At 46.9% G+C, this 21,675-nt stretch overlaps 2 protein-coding genes across 3 annotated transcripts in view; one reads left to right on the top strand and one right to left on the bottom strand.

Moving 5' to 3' along the window:
• On the bottom strand, positions 1 to 8,041 carry Jmjd4 (jumonji domain containing 4). The gene is made up of 6 exons (XM_038326504.1): positions 7,643 to 8,041; positions 7,290 to 7,455; positions 4,446 to 4,580; positions 4,065 to 4,332; positions 3,160 to 3,306; positions 1 to 2,932 (listed from the first exon to the last, which is right to left on the bottom strand). The coding sequence occupies exons 1-6, from the start codon at positions 7,905 to 7,907 to the stop codon at positions 2,633 to 2,635; spliced, it is 1,281 nt and encodes a 426-aa protein (XP_038182432.1). The 5' UTR covers positions 7,908 to 8,041; the 3' UTR covers positions 1 to 2,632.
• A 72-nt stretch (positions 8,042 to 8,113) lies between these two features.
• The window catches only part of Snap47 (synaptosome associated protein 47), a 48,153-nt gene continuing 34,591 nt past the window's right edge, over positions 8,114 to 21,675 (top strand). The window contains exons 1-2 of one of the 2 annotated variants that reach the window (XM_038328602.2): positions 8,147 to 8,232; positions 15,914 to 16,129. The gene's annotated coding sequence lies outside the window, so the exon portion shown is untranslated. Of the gene's footprint in view, positions 8,233 to 15,913; positions 16,130 to 21,675 lie in introns of both variants that reach the window. The other variant, XM_038328601.2, reaches the window with a different exon arrangement.

Genomic DNA, 21,675 nt, shown 5'->3' on the forward strand with positions numbered 1-21,675 from the left:
TTCTCATTCAAACCACCACAGGTAAGAGTGTGTTTATTTCATTTTACATTTCCAGGTAACAGGAACTCAAACAGGGCAGGAACCCGGAGGCAGGAACTCAAACAGAAGCCATAGAGGAACACTGCTCACTGGTTTGCTCTTCTTGGCTTATTTAGTTTGGTTTCTTACACATTATAGTCCTACCTGCCCAAGATGGTACCTTCCCCAGTGGGTTGGTCCTCCCACCTCAATCATTAATCAAGAAGATGTTCCACTGATTTGCCCATGTGCCAATCTTAGGGAAGCATTTTCTTAATTATGATTCTTTATTCTGAGATATGTATAGGCTGTGTTAAGTTGATAAAAACTAAGCAGTACACAGAGCAATACAGTACTTATAAAGTACTCTGGCATACAAACCTAAATTATACTTAAGACAAAATGGAACAAACAGGTTAAGGTATTCTGTCCATAGGCTAATTTAATCATGGGTAAACTCTGGGCCAAGCTTTGCAGGTGGAATCAAGGTCTAAGCTTTTATTTAGAGCCCATCCCACCTGGTCCCTTTTCCTTTAGTCTAAAATGGGTTTAGAAGTTAATTTTTAGATATTCATTTCAGCTAGGACTGGATGAAATTAATAAAAACTCAACCTAGAATTAAAACTTTTCCTTTTTTTTCCAAGAGAGGGTTTATCTCTTTAACAGCTCTGGCTGTCCTGGAACTCTCTTTGTAGACCAGGTGGCCTCGAACTCAGAGGTCTGCCTGCCTCTGCCTCGAGTGCTGGGATTATTAAAGGTGTGTGCCACCACCACCTGGCTTCTATCACAATTTATAAAGGACAGTAAGTCACAATAGAACTGTAATAATATACATAGGTTGTATGTATGTGGTCAAATTTTTGTTTTCATTTAATTAGTATTTCTGAATCAGAGTTAGATGCTGACCACAGGGAACAGAAGCCAGATGGGTGGGGAGAGGTTACAGCTCTCTCCTTCATATTAAATCATTAGTGTTCTTACCTGCATTTTGCTCATTTTTCTAATTCCACCTCAACTGTTTAGAACATCATGGAACCCACTCATCACCCTTAGTCAGATTCTGCCCCGAGGAGTGGGGACTTGTCTCCATTTCTCCAAACAGAGGTTGAACACTTTGGTCAATGGTTGGGGCTGGATCCAGGAGCATCACATTGCAGAGAGGAAGCCCTGCTTGGGACTGGGATGTCTCATTTCATTAACACTTTACACGTTTTGGGATAACTAGGTGGAGGATATTTTAACTGTCAATGAAAATAATCTTCCAAAAGACGCTACATCTTGTAAATAGCAGTATCACAATGGGAACAAGTGTCAGTAAACTCAGGCTGTACCCAGGGTGCTTGGGGAAACAGGAAATTGCAAAGGCAAAATAAGGAGACTATATATCACAAAAAACTAAGTTTTGGCTGTAAGAGTCAGCAACAAGCGTGGTAACAGTCCAAGGCTGGACAGACAACAACTGAGCACAGTGCCTTACATAAGCATCAAAGTGTGGCAGCCTTGGTGTAAGCAAGGATTTTGGCAGTCTGTGAGGTAGATGACGGGGCTCCTTCTCCCCCGACACTTCCTTCCACATTCACATGGATTCCAGGCTTCAGTGCAGGTCAACAAATTGCACAGCAAACACCTTTACCTGCTGAGCTGTGTAACACGTGCCCCCTCCTGGCTTGTTAATCTGACTGGGGACTTACTATCATTTTTAGTTATGATGGTCATGGGAGGAAATAGTAGCTAGTGTCTGTCACACATGGCCCAGGGTGTTAACTTTTCTTAATTTTGCAAATCTGGAGTATGCCCCATTAAGTTGCTGGGCCACTTGTGTCTCCACATAGGAAAGGACCCAGAATCCCAGATACTATACCCTGGGTCAGGCGCTCAAAGGTAGAGCCTGGGCAAGCCTATGTGCTTGGCCACATTTTGAGGACTCCCTGGACAATGCTGCTGATAAAGGCTCTGAAACAGGAGGTGCTGTTATTTAGGTGGCAAAGAGCTTGAGGGCGTTAATAAATAAATAAATAAATAATTTTTCTTCCCACTGATTCTAACATCAAGAGATATCCTCCTAGTCAGAGCTTCTGCAGCTCCCTAGTAGTCTGTGGGGCAGGCAGGGCAGAGGTACAGGTGCCCCTGCCCCCGTCCAAGTTCTTACACTTACCTAGTCTGTAGCTCACAGGGTAAATTAGCATTAGTGCCACTGTGCAGGGCACCACCAGTTGTGCCTTGAAGTCAGTGCTCTAAACCTCAAGTGGGTCTTCCAAAAACATCTCCAGGAGGCCTAGGATCTTCTAGGAGAGGCTAGAAGGCTCCATGGAAACCTGGCTTCATGATCACTACTTAATTCAAGTTCTTAGCAGGTCATATGCCAAATGGGTGAACATCCCTCTAGCCCCTGTGAGTTAAACTCCCATTATGGCTGGACCTTCCTCAAGATTTCAGGGTCTAGATGCTGGGAAAAAGCACTAGATGGGCAAAACTATGTCTGCCCCACCCTGCAAGAACTGCACCTGCACAGCCTTGGGGCACATCCTAAGCCTCAAGGAAGCCTATACTTCAGAAGGACCCCGGGGCAAGAGGCTGCCCCCAGAACTCTTCCTGCATCATGACCTGTGGAGTATTACAGGGCCTGGGCAGCCGCCACGCTGTCCTCCAGCTGCTGAAGCAGCTCCTCTGGCTGTGGTGAGAATGCGCTGGTGTCCACTCTTTGAAAGTCGAGATGTGCAACCACAGAGGCCAGCACATCTGCAAGGCGGCCAACATCAAATGCAGCCTGCTGCAGGCCCAGCCCGAGGCCTGCGCTGGCCCCTGTATCCCCCTTCAATCCTTCCCTCAGGACAAGAAGCCTCTTTTCAGCGATGACCTTGAGAAAATGGTAAAATTCTTCAAAATTGATCCCCGTGCAGGCCTTCATGATGACCTGGGCCAAGAGGAAAAGGAAAGTAAGGCCTGGGAGTCACATCCAGACTCAGACTGCTCTGGTGTGCAAAGATCCCTCCCACACACCCAGGTGTCAGGGTTAAGACAGGACCTGGAGGCAAAGGGACAGAGCCAGGAGAGTAGCCAGTAGGGTCTGAGTCATGAAGCCTGGCCCTGGGATCCGCACTGGACTCAAAGCTGTCTCAACCTGGGCTGGTTGCTTCCCACCTGGCAGTGGTGGTGCCAGTCAGGCATGGAGTCCTTCCACTCTCTGACCTCCTGCTGTACTGCCTGGAGTTCTTGCTGCAGGAAGTGCCACATGTTAGCCAGGTTGCAGCCATTGACCCAGTTGTGGTTGATAGAGATGGTGTCGTCCTGGAAGGCAGAGAAAATACTCCATAAGACAACAGCAGGCATCACCTTTGGTGAGCAAATCAAATCCCATTCCACGTCCACCAGGCTTGGTGCTTCCGGTGGGTGTGACAGTTTAGCTGTCACCCTGACACAATCTAGACTATTCTGAGAAGATGGCCTCAGTGAGAAACTGTCTACATTGGATTGGCCTGTGGGCGTGTCTGTGGGGAGCTTGTCTTCACTGACGTGGGAGGACACAGCTCACTGTGGGTAGCACCACCATTCCCTAAGCAGAGGGTCCTGAACTGTGAAAGAGCAGAAAACTGAGCCGAGCACAAATAAGAAAGTAAACAACGTATGCATTTGCCTCTCTGTTCTTGACTGGCTGTGATGTGACTGGTTGTCTGAAGTTCCTGCCTTGACTTCCCCACAACCATGAACGTGGAATACACCCTTTCCCCCCTAAGTGGCTTGTGTCAGAGTACTTTGTCACAGCACCAGAAATGAAACAATGGTGGGCAAAGGTAGAAATCAGACACTCAGCCTCAGAAGCCAGGAAATGCTGACCCTATCTCATGATGGGGCTAACACATCTGGATGAGAGCTAGAGGGTCCAAGTTAGAACAGGGCAAGTGGATGAGCTCTCCGTGGTCTCACTGTGGCTTTCCTGCCCTGTGTCCAGCCTTTGCAGGGGAATAGTACTGCTTTCTTTCTACAGAGGCAGTTGGGGTGTAGAGGGAGGGAGCCTGGCAGAAGCAGGGTCATGTGCATTGTCTTACCAGGTTGTATACTTGATGGTGCCATCCGCTGGGCACAAATATCATCTCACCAGCCTCCTGTATGACTTCAAGGGGTAGACTGCTGTGCTGGATCCTGGGATACAGGCGAGTGTCCAGGAGTTCGGGGGTGGTCACATCATAGGGCAGGTTACCATGGCAGTCACGAAGGGCCTCCTCCTGTCCTGGCGGGAAGAACAACCATTTCTTCCTCCCACAGATGTTCACTGACCAGCTGAAGGAGCGGAAGATGTCCGCATGGAAGGGAGACCTACAGCAAGGGCTTTTGGTTTGTGTCTTGTGGAGTCCTGTGTGGACCCTGACTTTTTTGATAGGCCTCTGGACAGATGCCCCAGATGGTAACACCTCCCACCTCATCTTTACCAGGTGCCTCTGGGCCCCGCATAGACAAAGCGGTAGTCATCCACATTGAGGACATCCCAGAACTCGTTCAGCCAGTCTGATGAGAAGTACACAGGCAGGGTGAATATATCTTCCAAGTCATCCACCAAGGAGTCTCTGAGGAAAGAACAGGAGCATTAGAGCATTAGAGTGCTAATCTACTCTGTGCCCTATCCCAGCAGGCCCACCTGCATCAAATAGGGCCACCCAAGATCACCCAGTCCTGGCGGACTGCTCGACTGCAGATTCTGAGGACCTGAGCTGAACCTCAAGTTGCTCAGTTCAGAATGCTGAAGATAAAATGACTTTGGGGGTACTGTGCTTAGGCACTCCACTGCGGCCCTGGTCACTGGGGCTTTGCACAAATGGTGAGCATCATCCCAGTTCCTCCTCCTTTTCTTCACCTAGAGAGCTTAACACTTGATGGAGGCTTCCCATTGGCTAATAAAGAAACTGCCTGGCCCATTTGATTGGCCAGCCCTTAGGTGGGCGGAGTAGACAGAACAGGAAGAAGGAAGTGAGGTAGATGGCTCAGTCAGATGCTATGCCTCTCCTCTCTGAGGCAGATTGCCATACCTCTCCTAAGAGAGAGAGATGCGATGGAGCCAGCCACCAGGTCAGACATGCTGAATCTTTGCCGGTAAGACACCATTTGTGGTGTTACAAAGATTATTAGATATGAGTTAGTCAAGATGTGAGTAAGAGGCTGGAAATAATGGGCCAGGCAGTATTTAAAAGAATACAATTTGTGTGATGTTATTTCGAGGTATAAGCTAGCCGGTGGCCGGGAGCCGGGCAGCGGGAACGCAGCCCGTCAGCTCCACACTACAAACACTGCCTGGCAAATCCATGCTACAGCCCCAGGTGTGAGAGCCTCAAAACCCACCATTGAGTTTCCAAACACTGGATCATATTAACATCAGCCTCAGGGAAGGCACAATTCCATCAACATCATGCTAGAAAAAGCCTCTAGGTTCATGTTCCTGTAACTCCTAATAAGAGACAGAGATAGGCAGAGCCCCATAACAAATTATCTGTAGGTCCAAACATAAGGATCACCTGCTTTTGAGCACTCAGCAAACTATTAAACTCTGCTCAGGCATCGCTTCCCCTGTGGCCTCCTGATTATGCAACTCTATGCCTTCTTCTGCCCTTATGGTTTCAGGGTCTTCCAGACAAAAAGTACAGGCAAACATTGAATTTAAATACAATGATCAATTTTCTAGCATAAATATGCCAATATAATATTTGGGAAACATTCATTACCTTCTCTAAAACAAAAAAACAAAACAACCCAATTGAAATGTTTACCTAAAATCTCAAACTTCGACAGACAACAGTATTAGGCCTGTGAGTCCATCTGTATCTGCTACAGATCGAGGACCAGTATCTGGTCACACTTTACCCAGCTCCTGCGTAGGCCAGCTTTCTGCCCAAACAAGAAGTAGAATGACAGGGTAGCCAGAGGCTGGTGTTTCTTTTGCATCTGGTCAGTTGTGGAAATTGCAGGGGCCTGAATTCCATCCCACTCTACAGTCCTGAGCCTTATTTTGCACACAAGTGATACAGGAATTCAACTGCTTGGTGTGCCTTCTGCTGGGGTTCCGAGCACAACCATCTGTGCTTGTGAAAGGCACACCGGGCAGAGAAAGCACGTGGTCCCAGGGTCACCACATAGGGAGTGGTGTTGTCTCAAAGTGAGCATCATGTGGGCTGGGGGTCTTAGGTGCAGCCAAAACTCCTGAGATGTAGTGAACTCCTCAGCTGACAATGGGCTTATGCACTGACATGTCCAAGTTGGAAATACCGTAAATTAAAAAATGTACTAACAGCATGTGTTTAGATGCTTAAGACCTTAGCATTAGCACTTCCAAAAATAAAAAGGCAGCAGTGTGCCTAAATGCATGGCCACTGTAGCTTATCACAGCAACAGAGCCTACTCAAGAGGTGTGATCATTTCTGTAGACCCATGGGCTGGGTGGGGGTATCGCTTCTCGATGCTGTCCAACAAAGAGAGAAAAGGGAAGGGGAGGAAACAGACCACACGTGGCCAGCCTGGGAAAACAGCAAAATTCAAATCTCGAAGTTTACTAAACGCTCTGCACTCCTACATCATCACGAAGTCAAAATCTCCTAAGTAGGGCTGGAGAGATGGCTCAGAGGTTAAGAGCAGTGACTGCTCTTCTGGAGGTCCTGAGTTCAATTCCCAGCAACCACACAGTGGCTCACAACCAGCTGTAGTGAGATATGGTGCCCTCTTTTGGCCTGCAGGCATACATGGAGGCTGAACACTGTGTATATAATAAATAAATCTTTTTTTTTTAAAAAAAATCTCCTAAGTAAAACTGTCACCAGTTGATGTGTGAGAAAAGCGGAGGCTAATCAGGTATTGCGAGCTTCTTTAAGGGATCTTCAGAGGGGGGCAAGAGCGGTTGTAGAAAGGTCACTTGCTCCTTTTGAGAACCTAGAATGGACCAGGCAATGGCAAGAATCCCCGGAACAACCATGGAAGGAACTTAAACCTTTCCTCAGTGGGGTCACGGAGAGGACAGCCCCAAAAGATCTGAGAGGAACCTGCTCAAACATTATACAGAAGAGGCCACCTGGACCCATTCAAGATCCACACAAGACTTACTTTCCTCACGACAGTCCACCTGGGCTGTGTGGTGACCTTTCCCAGGAAGTTCCCTCCCATCAGCTTTGAGACAGACTAGACCTCTGCTGGAGAGGTAACCCCTCCGAATGCGGGAGGAATGCTCTACCAAGGAGGCCTGCACTCGCTGTTTAGGGAAAGGGCTGCAGCCATCTGCCGGCCTGCCCCATTACCTGCACAGGTGCCAGTCCTTGAGGTAGAGGCAGCCCCTCGGGGAGGAGCAGCCTCCTTGGATATACTCCTTCCAGTAACTGATGTAGTCACGGAAGGGCATGTGCTCCTTGGGATTTGAGTTGTACTCCCGCACTCCACAGTTGGCAACCGGTACAACCGCGTCTCCTGCAGCGAGAGGGTCGCCACAGAAGTGGCAGAGTCATCCGTGTACTTCACCCCCTTGGGCTCCTGCCACCCTCTGGGCGAATTATCCAGATCCCACTTGTCTGTCCTGTCCTGGCCACCCTCCCATCCCGGGGTCTACGCCTCCCATCTGCTCCGACTTCTCCAGGTCAGGCCGCCTGCACCCTACCATACTTCTGCAGCAGATAATCGAAGTCAGGCTTCCCCGCCGACGTCACCCAGCGCCGCCGGCTGCCCCAGCTCTCCGTGAAGGCGCTGGAAAACACGCAGGGCAGGTTAGGCAGCAGGAAGCCCTTCACGAAGTCGGCGTATGAGAAGGCGTCCGGCGACTGAATGAAGGTCACACTGCTGGGTGCGGGCCCGCCGCAGCCAGGGACTCGGCCCCCGAGGTCCCGGTAGTGCCGCTCGGCAAAGGTGCGAGTGTCCCGATCCATCCACCGGGAAACCTGACCCCGGAGGCCCAGCCCTGCTTCTCACTACACCCTAAATGGGGAATGGAGGCAGAGAACCCTAAGACCTGTTTGGAGCAGAAACCACAGTGAAATAGCCCGGAACCGGATACCAGAGGTGCAGCCTTCCAGCAGGAACTCAAGCCTTGGCGCTCCCAGGATGTGCGCGTGCGCCCTACGCGGGCCCGCCCTCCCGCGCAGGCGCAGAGCGCTCGCCCGGTGTTGGACCTTCTTCCCAGCGGCTGGCGTTTGTGTTTGGTGGGCCAGTGGTGCTTGCCACTGCGTCTCCTGCGCGCTCCTCTTGTCTCAGGTGAGCGGTACTGCTAACGCGCAGCTAGGCAGTACTCGAGCCAGCCACCGAGACAGGAAATGGACATGAGTCCCAAACCTTAGGAGATGACGGAGTCCTGAAGAGATGGTGGGGTGCGAGCGGAGGGCGAGAATCCGCGGGGCGTGGTGAGGCTCGTGAGTCTCCGGGATAGGTTGAGGAATCTTTCCGAGGACTGTGTTGTTTACCTAGAGGTAGAACGGGAGAAAAGTGACTTTTGGGAGATTCTGAGGTTCAGATAGAGATGTGTGGATTAGGTTGGGCAAGAGTAGAAACAGGAGGCAGAGGATTGTTTGATATAATTCGCCCGTTGTGGACCTCACTATGTTTCTTGTGGTCAAAGTGTAGTACTCTATTGCAGCTAGGTCATGGTAGGAGATGACAGCTCTTAGAGAAATTCAAGTGGAGAGAAACATACCCACGCCAAGACTCGTGCTGCACGCCTTAATCCCAGCATTGGAGATGCTGAGGTGGAAAGATCCAAGGGTTCTTAGGACAATATGAACCACAAACCAAGACTTGTCTCAAAAAGAAAAAAAAAAGCCAGAATATAATAACAACAACAACAAAACCCCAAGTCATCCAAAAATTCCATCTACGTGCAATCATTAAATCTTCTGGTATCGAGCCCGTTTTTCCAGGCATACATGAATTTGTACATTTGGTTCCTGTTCCCCCCTCCTTCTCCCGGAGTTTTCCTTCTTTTCCTACATTGACAGTATGTTGTATTTGGAAACATCTTTTTAGATCTTTAGTCTACTTCTTGGTATACAGTTCTTAAAAGTCTCAGATTATTTGAGCTGATAAATGCCATTTTGCATATAAGTTGTCCTACACCATCCGACATCAAGTAGGGAAGATTTCAGGTGGAGCTGGTAATGGAAACATGAGCAGGACCAGAGAGTGGGGACTTTCAACCCAGCCCTCGGCCCTAGGGCCGAAGGTTGAGTGGGTTATCAATGACCAGTGTTTAGTCAGCATTGCCCCTGTAATATTAAGTCCAGAAAACCCTTAGAGGACTCATTCAGAGGATCTTAGAGAGGGTGCCTAGGGAGCGCATGGGCAGGGTCTTCTCATACTTTGACCTCTTGCATCTTTTTATATCCTGTGCAATGGCCTTTACAATAAAACAGTAAATGTAAGTTAGTGTAATGAGTAATGAGTTTTGTAGGGAAGGGCCAAGGAGGGGTCTCTGGGACCCTCTTTATAGGTATGCGCTGGTCAACAGAAAGAGGTGACACCGCCTGAACTTGCTTCTGCACTGAAGTAGGGACATCTTGGGAGATTGAGCCCCCAACCTTGGGATCTGATGCCATCTTGAGGCAGACATTGTCATAGCTGAACTGAATTAAAGGACCTTCTTTTGGTGTCCACTGCTGGCAGTTTTAGGGTCCCAGAATTCAGGGCTATGATGTGAGACTAAAGGTAAAATAAGTGGTTTTTTCCATAAAAGTATGAAAAACCCAAGTAGGAATTGCTTCTTTTCCTGTGTATCTGAGACCAGTGTCCCGAGAAAGAGGTCAGGGCCAGCAGGTGTGTGTGCTGTCAAGAGTTCTGGAGCAGCACAGCCCCTAACACAGTGACTGGGACATGGGCTCTTGACCCCTGTTTAGTTAGTGTTGTAATTCTGGTCTTCAGTGGTGGCCTCCGGATGTCAGTAACACCATCGAATATGTGAGGCCTGGAACACAGGTGTGTGTCCATGAAGTTACCTCCCTACCCCCAACTGGGAACCGCTGGTGATGCACATCCTCTGCCCACACAGACCTATGGAAACTACACATCCTGGGCAGAGCTACCCCAGAGGAAAACAGGAAAGGACTGGAGTTGGCACCCCTGAGAAGATGAGGTGGAAACAGTAGATGGTCTCATTTCTCTCTGGATGTCTACAGCATGCCCTGCAGCTAGGCCCTGGCGTTTGAAACATCCTCAGAAGCATGGTTGAGCCTCCCGGGGTGGAGATGGGAACTTGTGAGGGAGTGGAAAGAGGGTCTGCCGTGAGCAGGATGGGAGCAGGAGGGCAGGTAATGGAAAAAGCCAGTCTTGCCGCCCCCGCTCGGACACACTGCCCCACTGTTCTCCCTCTCGGCCCTGGAGTGGAAGGTGTGCAGAACGTTGCGTGTTCCGTTACTTTGGAAATTAACTAAAAATAGGCTGTTTACTCGCTATTGAGTTCTACTCAAGGGCACATGTGTGATGCAAATGCTGAAAGAGACCCATTGTGCCTACCCCAGTGTGTTAGGCGTCAATAGTCAAGTGACGTGGGCCTGGCCCCCAAGAACGTCACTTATGTGAATTAGCTTGACACCCAGGGGGTGCCTGCCATGACTTAACATGGTGATTGTGCTAGTTACATTCAGGGTCCACACAGGACTCCTACTCTACCTGTACTGGTGGAGGCAAGTTATACCAAACAAAGAATTCAGGAACAGAGCATCTCTGGAGGCCCACTCAGTATGTGACCAGGTGCCCACAGAGTGCACAAGGCTTCTGTGAAGGTCACCGGTGCACAGAGCGAGTTACCTTGGGAAATCTCTCAGATATGGGAGTTCTGTGGTTGTGGTGGGCATGAGGAAGGGTAAAGGTGCCATTTAAGCAGAAGTTTTAAGATGGGAGAGCGATTCAGAGTCAGGGTGGAGAGGAAGGGGCAGCAGAATGAAGCACAGAGCCCCATTTGACGGTTGGGGCTGGACTTGCAAGGGTGTTTTCTGTGATTTTTTTTTTTTTTTTGCAGTGCTCTCCCCAAGTCTCCTAGGACTCAAGCCCCCCCCCCCCCATATGCCTAGCAGGTGCTTTACCTTACCCTTCAGGACCCAGTATTCAGAAGAGTTTTCAGTGGAAGCCCGCTGTTTTCTCATTCTGTTTCCTAACTGGCTGGTGGCCAATGAAGGGGCAGGAAGAAGTGAGAAGGCCTTGGAGGGGCTGTGTCAATGGAGAATGACACTACACTAGAGAGGGTATCACTGTGGAGAGCTGTCAGTGCTGACAGATGGGGGTCACAACCTGTATCCCAAGCCAGGTCTGAGTAGAGCCAGATTAAAAGTGGAAAGTACAGAAAGAAAATTCATTCAATGTGGCCACACTGGAAAAGATGATCTAGTGAACCCCCAAGTTCTGAAGTGAGATTAAATGAAAGGCTGAAGATTTGCCTATCTAAGCAACACAGGTGTGGCCCCACCATTAACCCATCCTTGACTGGACTTCAGTCTCCTGTAAGGTGGTCTAACAAGTTGTTAGACTCACGTGAACCCTCTTTCTGGGAGACAAGTTCTCTCTGGCTAGTGCCTTTTGTTTTTACAGCTTGAGATTCCTGGGGAGATTCCCATCTCTTTGGGTCCATTGTTTCAATACTCCGATAGTCAGATGGAGAGACACAATTGTCTCTTTAAAATATGTTCATTTTTTGCCAGCCTGTTACATTAGGATTTGCTTATGGGTTTAGGAGGATGAGGAAGACATGGATCCAGAAAGACTCTTGGTTCCAACACAGCTTCTGTTAAAAGACGAACCGCATAGCCAGGACCTAGTACAGTATGAGGTACACAACAGATGACCAAACATCCAGCTGGGCTGGTTGGAGAAGCCTGTTCGGTGTGTCATAAAAATGCTCAGAAGCAACCAGAAGCCTGAAATGAAGCCTTGGGAGCTCATGGGGTTGATAGATGTGGTTGGGTGAAGGCAGCCTTGCCATGGTCCTCTTACACTTTGTGTCTCACACTGGCGGCAGTAACTGGAGGGGATGATGGCATCTGAGAGAGGGAGGTGGTGTGTGTTTTAACTTGGAGGTTTTTATTGTTGTTTTTGGTTTTTCAAGACATGGTTTCTCTGTGTAATCTTGATCATCCTGGGATTCACTCCGTAGACCAGGCTGGCCTTGAACTCAGAGATCTGCCTGCCTCTGCCTCCCTAAAGATGTACACCATCACCGCTCAGCTTGACTGGAAGATTTTTAATAGGCTTGTGAACTGATGAGGTTGTGAAGGGGAATTCCTGGAGAGAAGTTGTGTCTGATTAAAACTACAGGGATGCAGAGAGGTTGGAAAGTTGCCAGGAGCTGATTAGCTTATCTCAGGCCCACTTTAACCACCTGAATCGCTAGCTATTTCTTGTCCACCTCTGTATCAGTAGTATCCCATGACTAATAGGTTAAATACCTTTGGTATCTAGTAACTTAGCAGACCTCTAGCTTCTACCAGGCTAAGCCTGTTATCAGATAGCATCTGAGGCCCATAGAAAAACTTTCTCCACCTTGCTGTAATGGCCCCTCTGATAAACCCACCAAAGAGTTTTACACTTGCTTCATTTATGGCTGTCGTTCTGTGAAACTATAAAGCTTCATGAAACTGCTTTCACTTTGGAACGTGGAATTTGGAGCGACCTAAATCGGTGTTGCTGGACCATGGTCACTCAGATGGTTCCAGAAGAAGCATCTGTTATTTAAGGTGAGAGCTCTGCCTTTTGTGATACAAATGGGGTTGCCACGACCTGTAGTCCATGTCCAGTTGCTGGAGTTCTGTAGATGAAGCTTATTGGAGTAGCCATGCCTCTTGGTTGATGTGTCACCCGCGGTGGTTAGTGACTGTGACTAAGATTCATGGCTTCTAGGCCTGAAGTACTCACCACATGGTCCTCACACCAGGTTGGTAGACCTGGCGCAAAGAAGAGTGAGATCAGTGATGAGGAGGGCGGGCGGGTGGAGGACCCTGTGAAGGATCTGGCTTCAAGGGGAGTAGGAGCCCCTTCTTGAGGACTCTGTGGGTGATGTCAGTCTAGGCAAGGTCATGGGGTCTAAACACGCGTGGGCAGCTTCTGCTGCATGGGCAGGAACAGTTTTCTCCTTTCTGCCCTTCCACTTAATAACTGTTTATTTTGGCTTTCTGGAAAAGACATCCTGGAAATCTGTGGTAGGAAAAGATTTGGCCCCATGCTTCTCCTTTGAAATTTGTCACATATGGGTACAGTTGTCATACTTATTGTCTGTAATATCATGGCAAGTGCTTGCTGTCTCCTCTCAACTCTTGGTTCTCTGTTGTTTTTTTTTTCCTCTTTGAATTTTAGAATGACCTAGAGCTGGTATTGACCTGAGGTCTTTTAGTTAGTTTACCAGAGGGTGAACAGAGGTCCAGAAGGTGAGGTAACTTTTCCCGAGTCGTAAAGCTGTGGTGGAACTGGAGGAGCCGCAGCTGGGACCACGGCGAGCTTCCTCTGCTGCCCCGCTGCTACGCCTGGGGATTTTCTGGGGAGTGTGCAGATAATTTCACTGCCTACTCTTGCTCTGTGCAGGAGCAACCTTGTGGAGCAGGTGATTGCTGATACAAACTTTTTGTGGTGTCTAGCAGTGTGGTAGTGTGTTGTCCCATTTCCTAATTTTTATTCCTATTAATTCCTAATATGATTTCTGAAATCCTGGGCAATGAAGTGCCTTCTGCTGGGAGGTAACCCCTAGGTAATTTCAGGATGGGATGGTCATTGGAAGATGAGGGCAGCAGCATCAGAGGAGGGGAACTTCAGTCTTATTCCCAGACTCCAAAGAAGGAAGAGGGTCTGACAGCTGAGCAGATCAGCAATGGCTGGTAGTTGAATCAGTCACACCCACGTAATGAAACCTCCATCGGTAGACTACCACATAGGCAGACTTCCTAGGAGCTGAACACTCAGAAGTTCCAGGGAGGGCAAGGCAGCCTTATCCAGTCTTCCTACCTGGCCCTGTGTGTTTCTTCATCTGCATCCATTTTAATGCCCTTTATAATCCAATAGTAAATGTAAGTGTTTCTCTGACTTCTGTGAGCTGTTTGAGAAAAGGAATCCAATCTGAGAAGATGGTGAGCCCTGACATGGACAGTGGGTCAGATGTAGCCTGGGCTTGAGGTTGGCATCTAGAGTGAAGGCCATCTTAGGGACAGACTTGTCTTCGAGTAGACAAGGTTGCACTGAAAATGGACTGCAGAAACACAGCTAGTGTATGCTTTAGAACTAGTTCCTGGGTGGTGTGTAAGGAGACATCACACACACGTTTGCAGAAGTGATAGTAAAGGAGAAACTGGATTTGGGTCTTTTCCTTACGTGGATCCAGTCATTGTCTGTAAGCAATGGGAAACCCTTTCCAGCCAGAAATGAGACAAGGCTGTCTTCAGAAGCTGAGCAGTGTTCTCTGTGACTCCCTGCCATTAGCCCTTACCTTGGCCTTGGAAACCATGAGTGGGCTGAAATAGCTCCCCTAATTCTGAGAAGTGCATGCCAGTACTTTTTAAAGCTATTATTTTGTGTTATGGGTGTTTTACCTGCATGTATGTACACCACTTGAATGCAGTACCCTTGGAGGACAGATGGCATCATATCCCCCCGGGACAGGAGTTGTGAGCCACTATGTGGGTGCTGAGAATCAAACCTGGGTCATCTGGAAGAGCAGCTAGTCTTAAACAGCTGAGCTGTTGCTCCAGCCCCACCAGTGACTTTCAAGGGTTCAGAGGTCACATGAATGGCTTGGAGGTGCTCTAGCCTGTGACCACTCATTGTCCTGGAGTATAGGCTGTTCTGCTGAGGCGTGAAGGTATCGGCACTTGCTCCCTGTTTCTCCAGGCATTATGGTGGAAGGCTCAGGTATGGGCTTCCTAGTTCAGGGACCTGTTGCCTATGACTCAGTGTGGCATGTCCAAGCAGAAGACACTGACACTGGTGTGGCCCTGGTATGCTAGGGAGGGGCTCATAATGCAGACTGCCTGCTGAACCCCTCCCTCAGGAAGACAAAGCAGCCTTCTCTACAGAAGTGTGTCTCCTGCAGCTGAGAAAATCTCCCCCACTTTTCCAGTGACATCAGGCTGTAAACTTCCTGGCTGTTTCTCATGGAGCTTTCCTGATGTAAGAGTTTGAGGTGTTTTGTTTGTTTTTAATGTGGTGGTTCCCCTGGTCTGGCCAAGGACAGGTTGTTAGGAGGCCTGTCAGGCCCCACATAGGACCTGGTTGTCCTCTGCAACCTGGGGTTGTCTACGAAATCCTTTTCTAAAAAGTGGCTTTTAGGTGTCTTCTTCTCTTCCACCTGTGATGGCGACAAAGAGCTGGTTTGGCTTTAATCTTCAGGGACAGTCCTAGCTTCAGGCTGGGATCTCTGGTGTGCAGCAGTGACTTGGGGGAGCCATAGCCACGCACTGGGAAATTCGGATCTGCTCTGGCGGCTGTCATGGAGGAAAGGTCTAGGATATGTTTGTGAAGAACTCGAGCCAGGTTATTAGAGAAGCCAGATCCACATCTTGCTTTTAGCTGGTGCTTTCATTTTGTGTATATTCAAGGTGACACGAAAAAGATTTCCTTTCTTCCTCTGCCCCCTCCCTGTTGTGTCTGCCTGTTGCTGTGCATAGGATGTGTTGTCTGAGGGTGACTACCAGATGCTGAAGCCAAGGCCAGGTAGCAGGTTTTTGGTATCTTCCTCATGCGGCGACCCTTTAGTACAGTTCCTCTTGTTATGGTGGTGACCCCAGCCATAAGATTATTTCCTTGCTATTTCATAACTGTGGTTTTGCTACTGTTGTGAAAATATCTGGTATATGGGTTGAGAACCTCTGCCCTAGAGGTTCTGGGAAAGATGGATTTGAGACCCGGATAGACTCCTCCATCCCTGATGTGCAGCTTCCATGTCAGTCTGGCATATTTGGTTTGTTTCATACAGTGCTTAGTGAAGGCTGCCGTCAGTACAGGATGGGCCTCCACCATGCCACGGCGTCCCAGCTGAACCAAAAAGCGAAGACCCATCACAAGGAAGTCACTTGAATAGGATATGGTATGCTGTCCTCCAAGAGCTTCCAGTCAAACAAACAAGATGTGTCATTCTGTGTTCTTGTCTGCTACTTGGAGTCCCTCTGCTTGATCCAGAAATTGTGACTAGGTGAGAAGCCCTAGTGTTGGCAGTCCTGAGCCCTTGAGTGCCCAAGGCCTAGGGCGGCTGTACTATGCGGTACATCCAGAGGCTTTTTATTCCGAGCTCTGGGAATAGGGAACTATTTTCCTATTAGACGCTAGACTGTGGCTTTACATACTCAAGTTGAAGGTTTGTTGCTTGGAGCTTTACTAGTGCGCCCCATGGCAGCTATTGTGATCCCTGACTGCTACTGCATGTGGTACAGGTCTTGAATGGGCCTCAGATACTGGGATGCTGTGCTCCAAAAGCAGTTTGTACTGTGTTCTAAGGCATAGAGTGCTGGGCCTTGAGAGACCAGGGTTACAACTTTCATTCCTGGCATTTGGAAATCTTGGCAGCTTCCTCTTGAGTGATTAAAGCCTGAAGGCTCATTGTCTTCAGCTGCTCTCAGTCGGTCATTTTATACCTCTGCTCCCCAGCACAATCTCGGGAACTCCTTCCTTAAATTAACCTCCTGCTGTTGCTGCCTTGCCACTGGTACCACTTTCCTCTCTCTTACCAGCTTAGCCAACTCTGCTGGACCAGTGAGACCGCTCAGCAGATAAACCTGCTTAGTGCTAAATCTGACGACCTGAATTGATTTCCCCCAGGAATCACATGGAACCAACTCCTTTAAGATGTCCTCTGACCTATACATTCATGCCTTGACATGTGTGCATTCAGACACAGTCAGGTGTGGTTGCATCTCATCTCTCATTTAGCCACCTGTCAAACTAAGGACACTTGCGTGCCTCCTCTGCATTAGTGGCCTCCAGAGGGATCTCTGGGCAGGAACTGCCCTGATGTGACTCTGCACCCTTTGTTCTTAGTGTGTGTATTTCCCTCAGGCTGCTGTCCGCTTTACTTGCTTGTTTTTTTTTTTTCTTTTTTACAAAATAATGGAATTCTGTCCTAGTGAAATTTGTTGACAGTACCCACTAATGGGATAGCTGGTTCGTATAATACTCCTGTTTCTAGTTGTGCTGCTCTCCAGAATGACTGTCCTAATTAGCATCCCCACCAGACATGTAAGGGTTACCATTTCTCTGTTGCCTGACAGCACTTAGCATCCTTAGCCTCTACCACAGACACTAGGGCTTGAACCTAAGGCTGCACATGTGCTAGGTAAGCACTCTACTCCTGAAGGATGTCCTTACTTTTGAAGGATGTTTCTAGAACCCCTTTATTCTTTTGATAACAGCCATACTTACTGGAGTGATACAGTCAGTGGGCAAACATTCACATAGTTCGTCATTTGTATAATTTGTGAACAACATTCATTCATATTTTAACCCTTATTAATTGCAATTTTGTTGTTTTTAAGATCATTATATATTTTGGATTTCAATCGATTTGAAGATTTATTTGGTTATGTGTATTAATGTTTTCCTGTGTGTATGTGCATCATGTAAATGTGGTTGCCAAGAAGGCCAGAAGAGGGCGTTGGATCCCCTGGGACTGGAGTTATAGCCAGTTGTGACCCGCCATGTGTGTACTGGGAATCAAACCCAGGGCCTCTGGAAGAGCAGCAAGTGCCCTTAACCACAGAGCCATCTCTCTAGTCCCGAGGGATATTAATCTTTTCAAAATTTGTATGCATTGTTGCCAGGCAGTGGTGGTGCACACCTTTAATCCAGCACTCAGGAGACAGAGGCAGGTGAATCTTTGTGAGTTCGAGTCCAGCCTAGTCTACAGAGCAAGTTCCAGGACAGTCAGGGCTACACAGGGAAAGTCTGTCTCAAAACAGCAACAGCAAATTGCATACACTGTGTAAAATACTGAACTTCATGGTTGTGTTTTCATATAGTCATATATGTACTTTTTTCTTGAGGACAGCCATTTTGACCGGGATGAGATGAATCTCAATATAGTTGATTTGCATCTCCTCTTCCCTCCCCTCCTCTTTCCTCCTCCTTTCCTCTTTTCTTGTTATTTTGTGTTTTTTCCTCTTCTCATTTTTCAGACAGCAATTCACATGACCCAGGAAGACCTCAAACCATGTAGTTGAGGATGATCTTGAACTTTTCACCTCCTGAGTGCTTGGATTACAGGTGTATTTACTACACTCAATTTGATTTGCATTTTCTTGATAGCTAAAGATGTTGGACATTTTTTATATATGTTTATTGACTTTGCACACTTTTTAAAAATTAGTATTATTTTTCCTGTGTGTTTTATTTTTTATTACTGTTTGAAGCAAGTTCTCTGTATGTATACCATGCTCACAATCCTCCTGCCTCAACTTGCCAAGTCTTGGGATTGCAGGTGTGTGGTTCTGCATCAGGCTGATTTTCACTATATTTTAAAAAAGTTTTTATGGCCTGTTTATCAGGGAATAGGTACCCAATTTTCTTTTGTTCTTGTATCTTCGTGAGGTTTTGATAGTCCTTGACCTCATAAAAAGGATTTTGCAATGTTCTTTCTTATTCAATGTTTTTTTAATTTTTGAGAATTTGATTATTTATTCTCTAAATGCTTTGTGAAACTCAGTCAAAAAAATCATCATGTCCTTGATTTTTTTTTTTTAAAGACAGGGTCTCACTATGTAACCTTGGCTGGTCTAGAGTTCGCTATGTTTATGGGAGACTTTTAACTATGGTTTCCATTTTATTTCTTATTACTGGTATGTTTAAATTTTCTGTTTCTTTTTTATTTAGTCTGGGTAGGTAGAATATGTCCAAAATTTGTGCATTTCTTGTAGATTTTCCAGTTTGTTAATCATGTAATTTTTTTTTCTTGTAGTTTCTTTTTTAAAGAGCAGATTTTATTTTTATTTATGTGTTTGTGCATATGCCACAAGAGAACAGTGATCACAGAGTCCAGAAGAGGGCATCAGATTCTCCAGAGCTGGAGTTACAGGTGGTTATGGACCACCCAGTGTGAGTGCTGGGAGCCAGGCCGCTGTTCAAGTGCTCTTAACCCTGAGCCATCTCTCTAGCCAGAGTAGTTTATTTTCTTTCCTTATTTTTTTTCTCCCTTTGGTTTTTCCAGACAGTGTTTCTCTGTGCAGTCCTGACTGTCCTGGACCTCGATCTGTAGACCAGGCTGGGCTTGAACTCAGAGATCCACTACCTCTGCCTCCTGAGTGCTGGGGTTTGCACCATAACACATGGCTTCAGCTCAGATTTTACTTATTTGGGTCTTTTTTCTTGGTTAGTCTAGCTAAAGGTTTATTAATCTTTGTCTGTTCATAAAACAAAGTCCTTTATTAATCTCTTTGTATTTTTATTATTTTAAAATTTTATTTTGTTATTATTGCTACATCTCTCTGTGTATGTGTGCCTGTACATGCGTGTACATGTACATGTGCATGCATGCCACTGTTTGTGTGTGGAGATCACATGACAATTTTTGGTATACTCCCACCACTTGGGCATATCCTATGAATTTTAAATTTTAATACAGGGTGTTTTCACCTTTATTTCAAGACACCCCCCCCCCCCCCTTTATTTGGTTTTTCAAGGCAGGGTTTCTCTGTAGCTTTGGAGAGTGTCCTGGAACTCACTTTGTAGAACAGGCTGGCCTTGAACTCACAGAGATCCGTCTGCCTCTGCCCCTAAGTGCTGGGATTAAAGGTGTGTGCCACCACCACCTGACTTGACTGGTGATTTTAGTCCATTCACATCGAGGTTGTTGATGTGGACTTTGTTGTTGATGTGACTTCCTGCAGTATTGCTGCTTTCTAATTGTCTTTGCCCCATTCCATCTCTATTACTGTTGATCGTTATGGTTTGATAGTCTTCTGTCGTGCTGATATCCTCTTTCTATTTAGTATTGAATGGGTGCAGCCTATGAGTTGTGTACATTTATGTGTTTTCATAATGGTGGTTATCATCTTTTTGCTTCTAGTGTAAGACTTCCTTAAGCATTGATCTTTTAAAAATTTTTAGACATCTGTGTTTGTGTATGTGCATGCACTCATGCTTCCATGTATGTATGCATGTATGTATGTACATACGTATGTATGTACATACGTATGTATGTATGTGGGTACCTAGGTACCATTGTTTTTGTATGGAGGTCAGAGGACAACTTATAAGAGTCAATTTTCTCCTATGTGTGGGTTCTGAACATGAAATCCAGGTGGTCAAATCTGGGGAAAAGCTGTGAGCCCTCTTTTTTTTTTTTTTAATTTTCCCATTTCTCCCTCCAGTCCCTCCCATGTCCCATCCCTCCAGACTTTCCTGTTCCCAACTCCCCATTTCAAATTGATAGCCTCTTTTCCTTTGATGATGATGATTATTATTACTATTACTTTTTTGAGACAGGGTTTCTCTGTATAGCCCTGGCTTGTCCTGGAACTAGCTCTGTAGACCAGGCTGACTTCGAACTCACAGAGACTGCCTGCCTCTGCCTCCCAAGTGTTGAGATTAGTGCTGGGATTAAAGGCGTGCACCACCACTGCCGGGCTATTCTTACAAATACATAAAATGCAACCTGTGGGTCCATTGTTATTATTTGTGTGTGTGTAATCCCAGAGTTGATCACCTTGTATTGGGTTGCCAATAGGGGGTTATTTCTGGGAGAGGCTAATTCTCCCTTTTTTAAAAATATTTATTTATTTATTATGTATACAATATTCTGTCTGTGTGTATGACTGCAGGCCAGAAGAGGGCACCAGACCTCATTACAGATGGTTGTGAGCCACCATGTGGTTACCGGGAATTGAACTCAGGACCTTTGGAAGAGCAGGCAGTGCTCTTAACCTCTGAGCCATCTCTCCAGCCCTAATTCTCCCTTTTTAAAATTATTCTGTTTTTGAATAATTTAAGAAGTATTTTTGCAAATCTCTGAGTTCAAGGCCAGACTACTCTACAAAGCGAGTTCCAGGACAGTCACAGCTACACAGAGAAGCCCTGTCTCAGGAAAAAGAAGAAGGGGAGGAGAAGAAGGAAGAGGAGGAGGAAGTCGTAGTTATGGTGGTAGTAGTGGTATTGGTGAGACTGGAGAGATGGCTCAGTTACGAACACTGGCTGCTCTTCCTGAAGACCAGGGTTTAGGGCCCAGCACTCACATGCCAGCTCATAACTGGCATAACAGTCTGTAACTCCAGTCCCAAGGGATCTGGCACCCTCTTCTGGTCTCCTTGGGCATGCATGAGGTGCACAGATGTCCATATAGGCAGAACACCTGTACAAAAAAGAAGAAAAAAGTATTGGTTGTAGTTCTTCTTGAAGTCCTGGTAGAGTTCTATGAGTCAGTCTGGATCTGGGCTTTTTAGACTGAAATCTTAATGACTGGCTCAGTGTCATCTTTTGTTATGGGTCCATTTTAGGTTGTTGGGTTTTTTTTTTTTTTTTGGTTTAATGTTGATAGTTTGATTGACTCATGAAATCCATCCTTTTTTTGATTTTCTAATTTATTGAAGTATAAGTTTTTAAAATTTCCTTAATATTTTAATTTTTTAAATATTTATTTATTTATTATATATACAGTATTCTGTCTGTGTGTATGCCTGAAGGCCAGAAGAGGGCACCAGACCTCATTACAGATGGTTGTGAGCCACCATGTGGTTGCTGGGAATTGAACTCAGG

This window comes from Arvicola amphibius, chromosome 4 (assembly GCF_903992535.2).
Source record: "Arvicola amphibius chromosome 4, mArvAmp1.2, whole genome shotgun sequence".
NCBI classification, from domain to species: Eukaryota; Metazoa; Chordata; class Mammalia; order Rodentia; family Cricetidae; genus Arvicola; species Arvicola amphibius.

Coding starts and splice junctions, on each gene's coding strand:
- Jmjd4 (XM_038326504.1), bottom strand. CDS start 7,907: ATGGATCGGGACACTCGCACCTTTGCCGAGCGGCACTACCGGGACCTC. Junction 4,581..7,289: donor AAGGACTGGCACCTGTGCAG/GTAATGGGGCAG, acceptor TTCTTTCCTCAG/AGACTCCTTGGTGGATGACT. Junction 3,307..4,064: donor ACCATCAAGTATACAACCTG/GTAAGACAATGC, acceptor TCTGCCTTCCAG/GACGACACCATCTCTATCAA.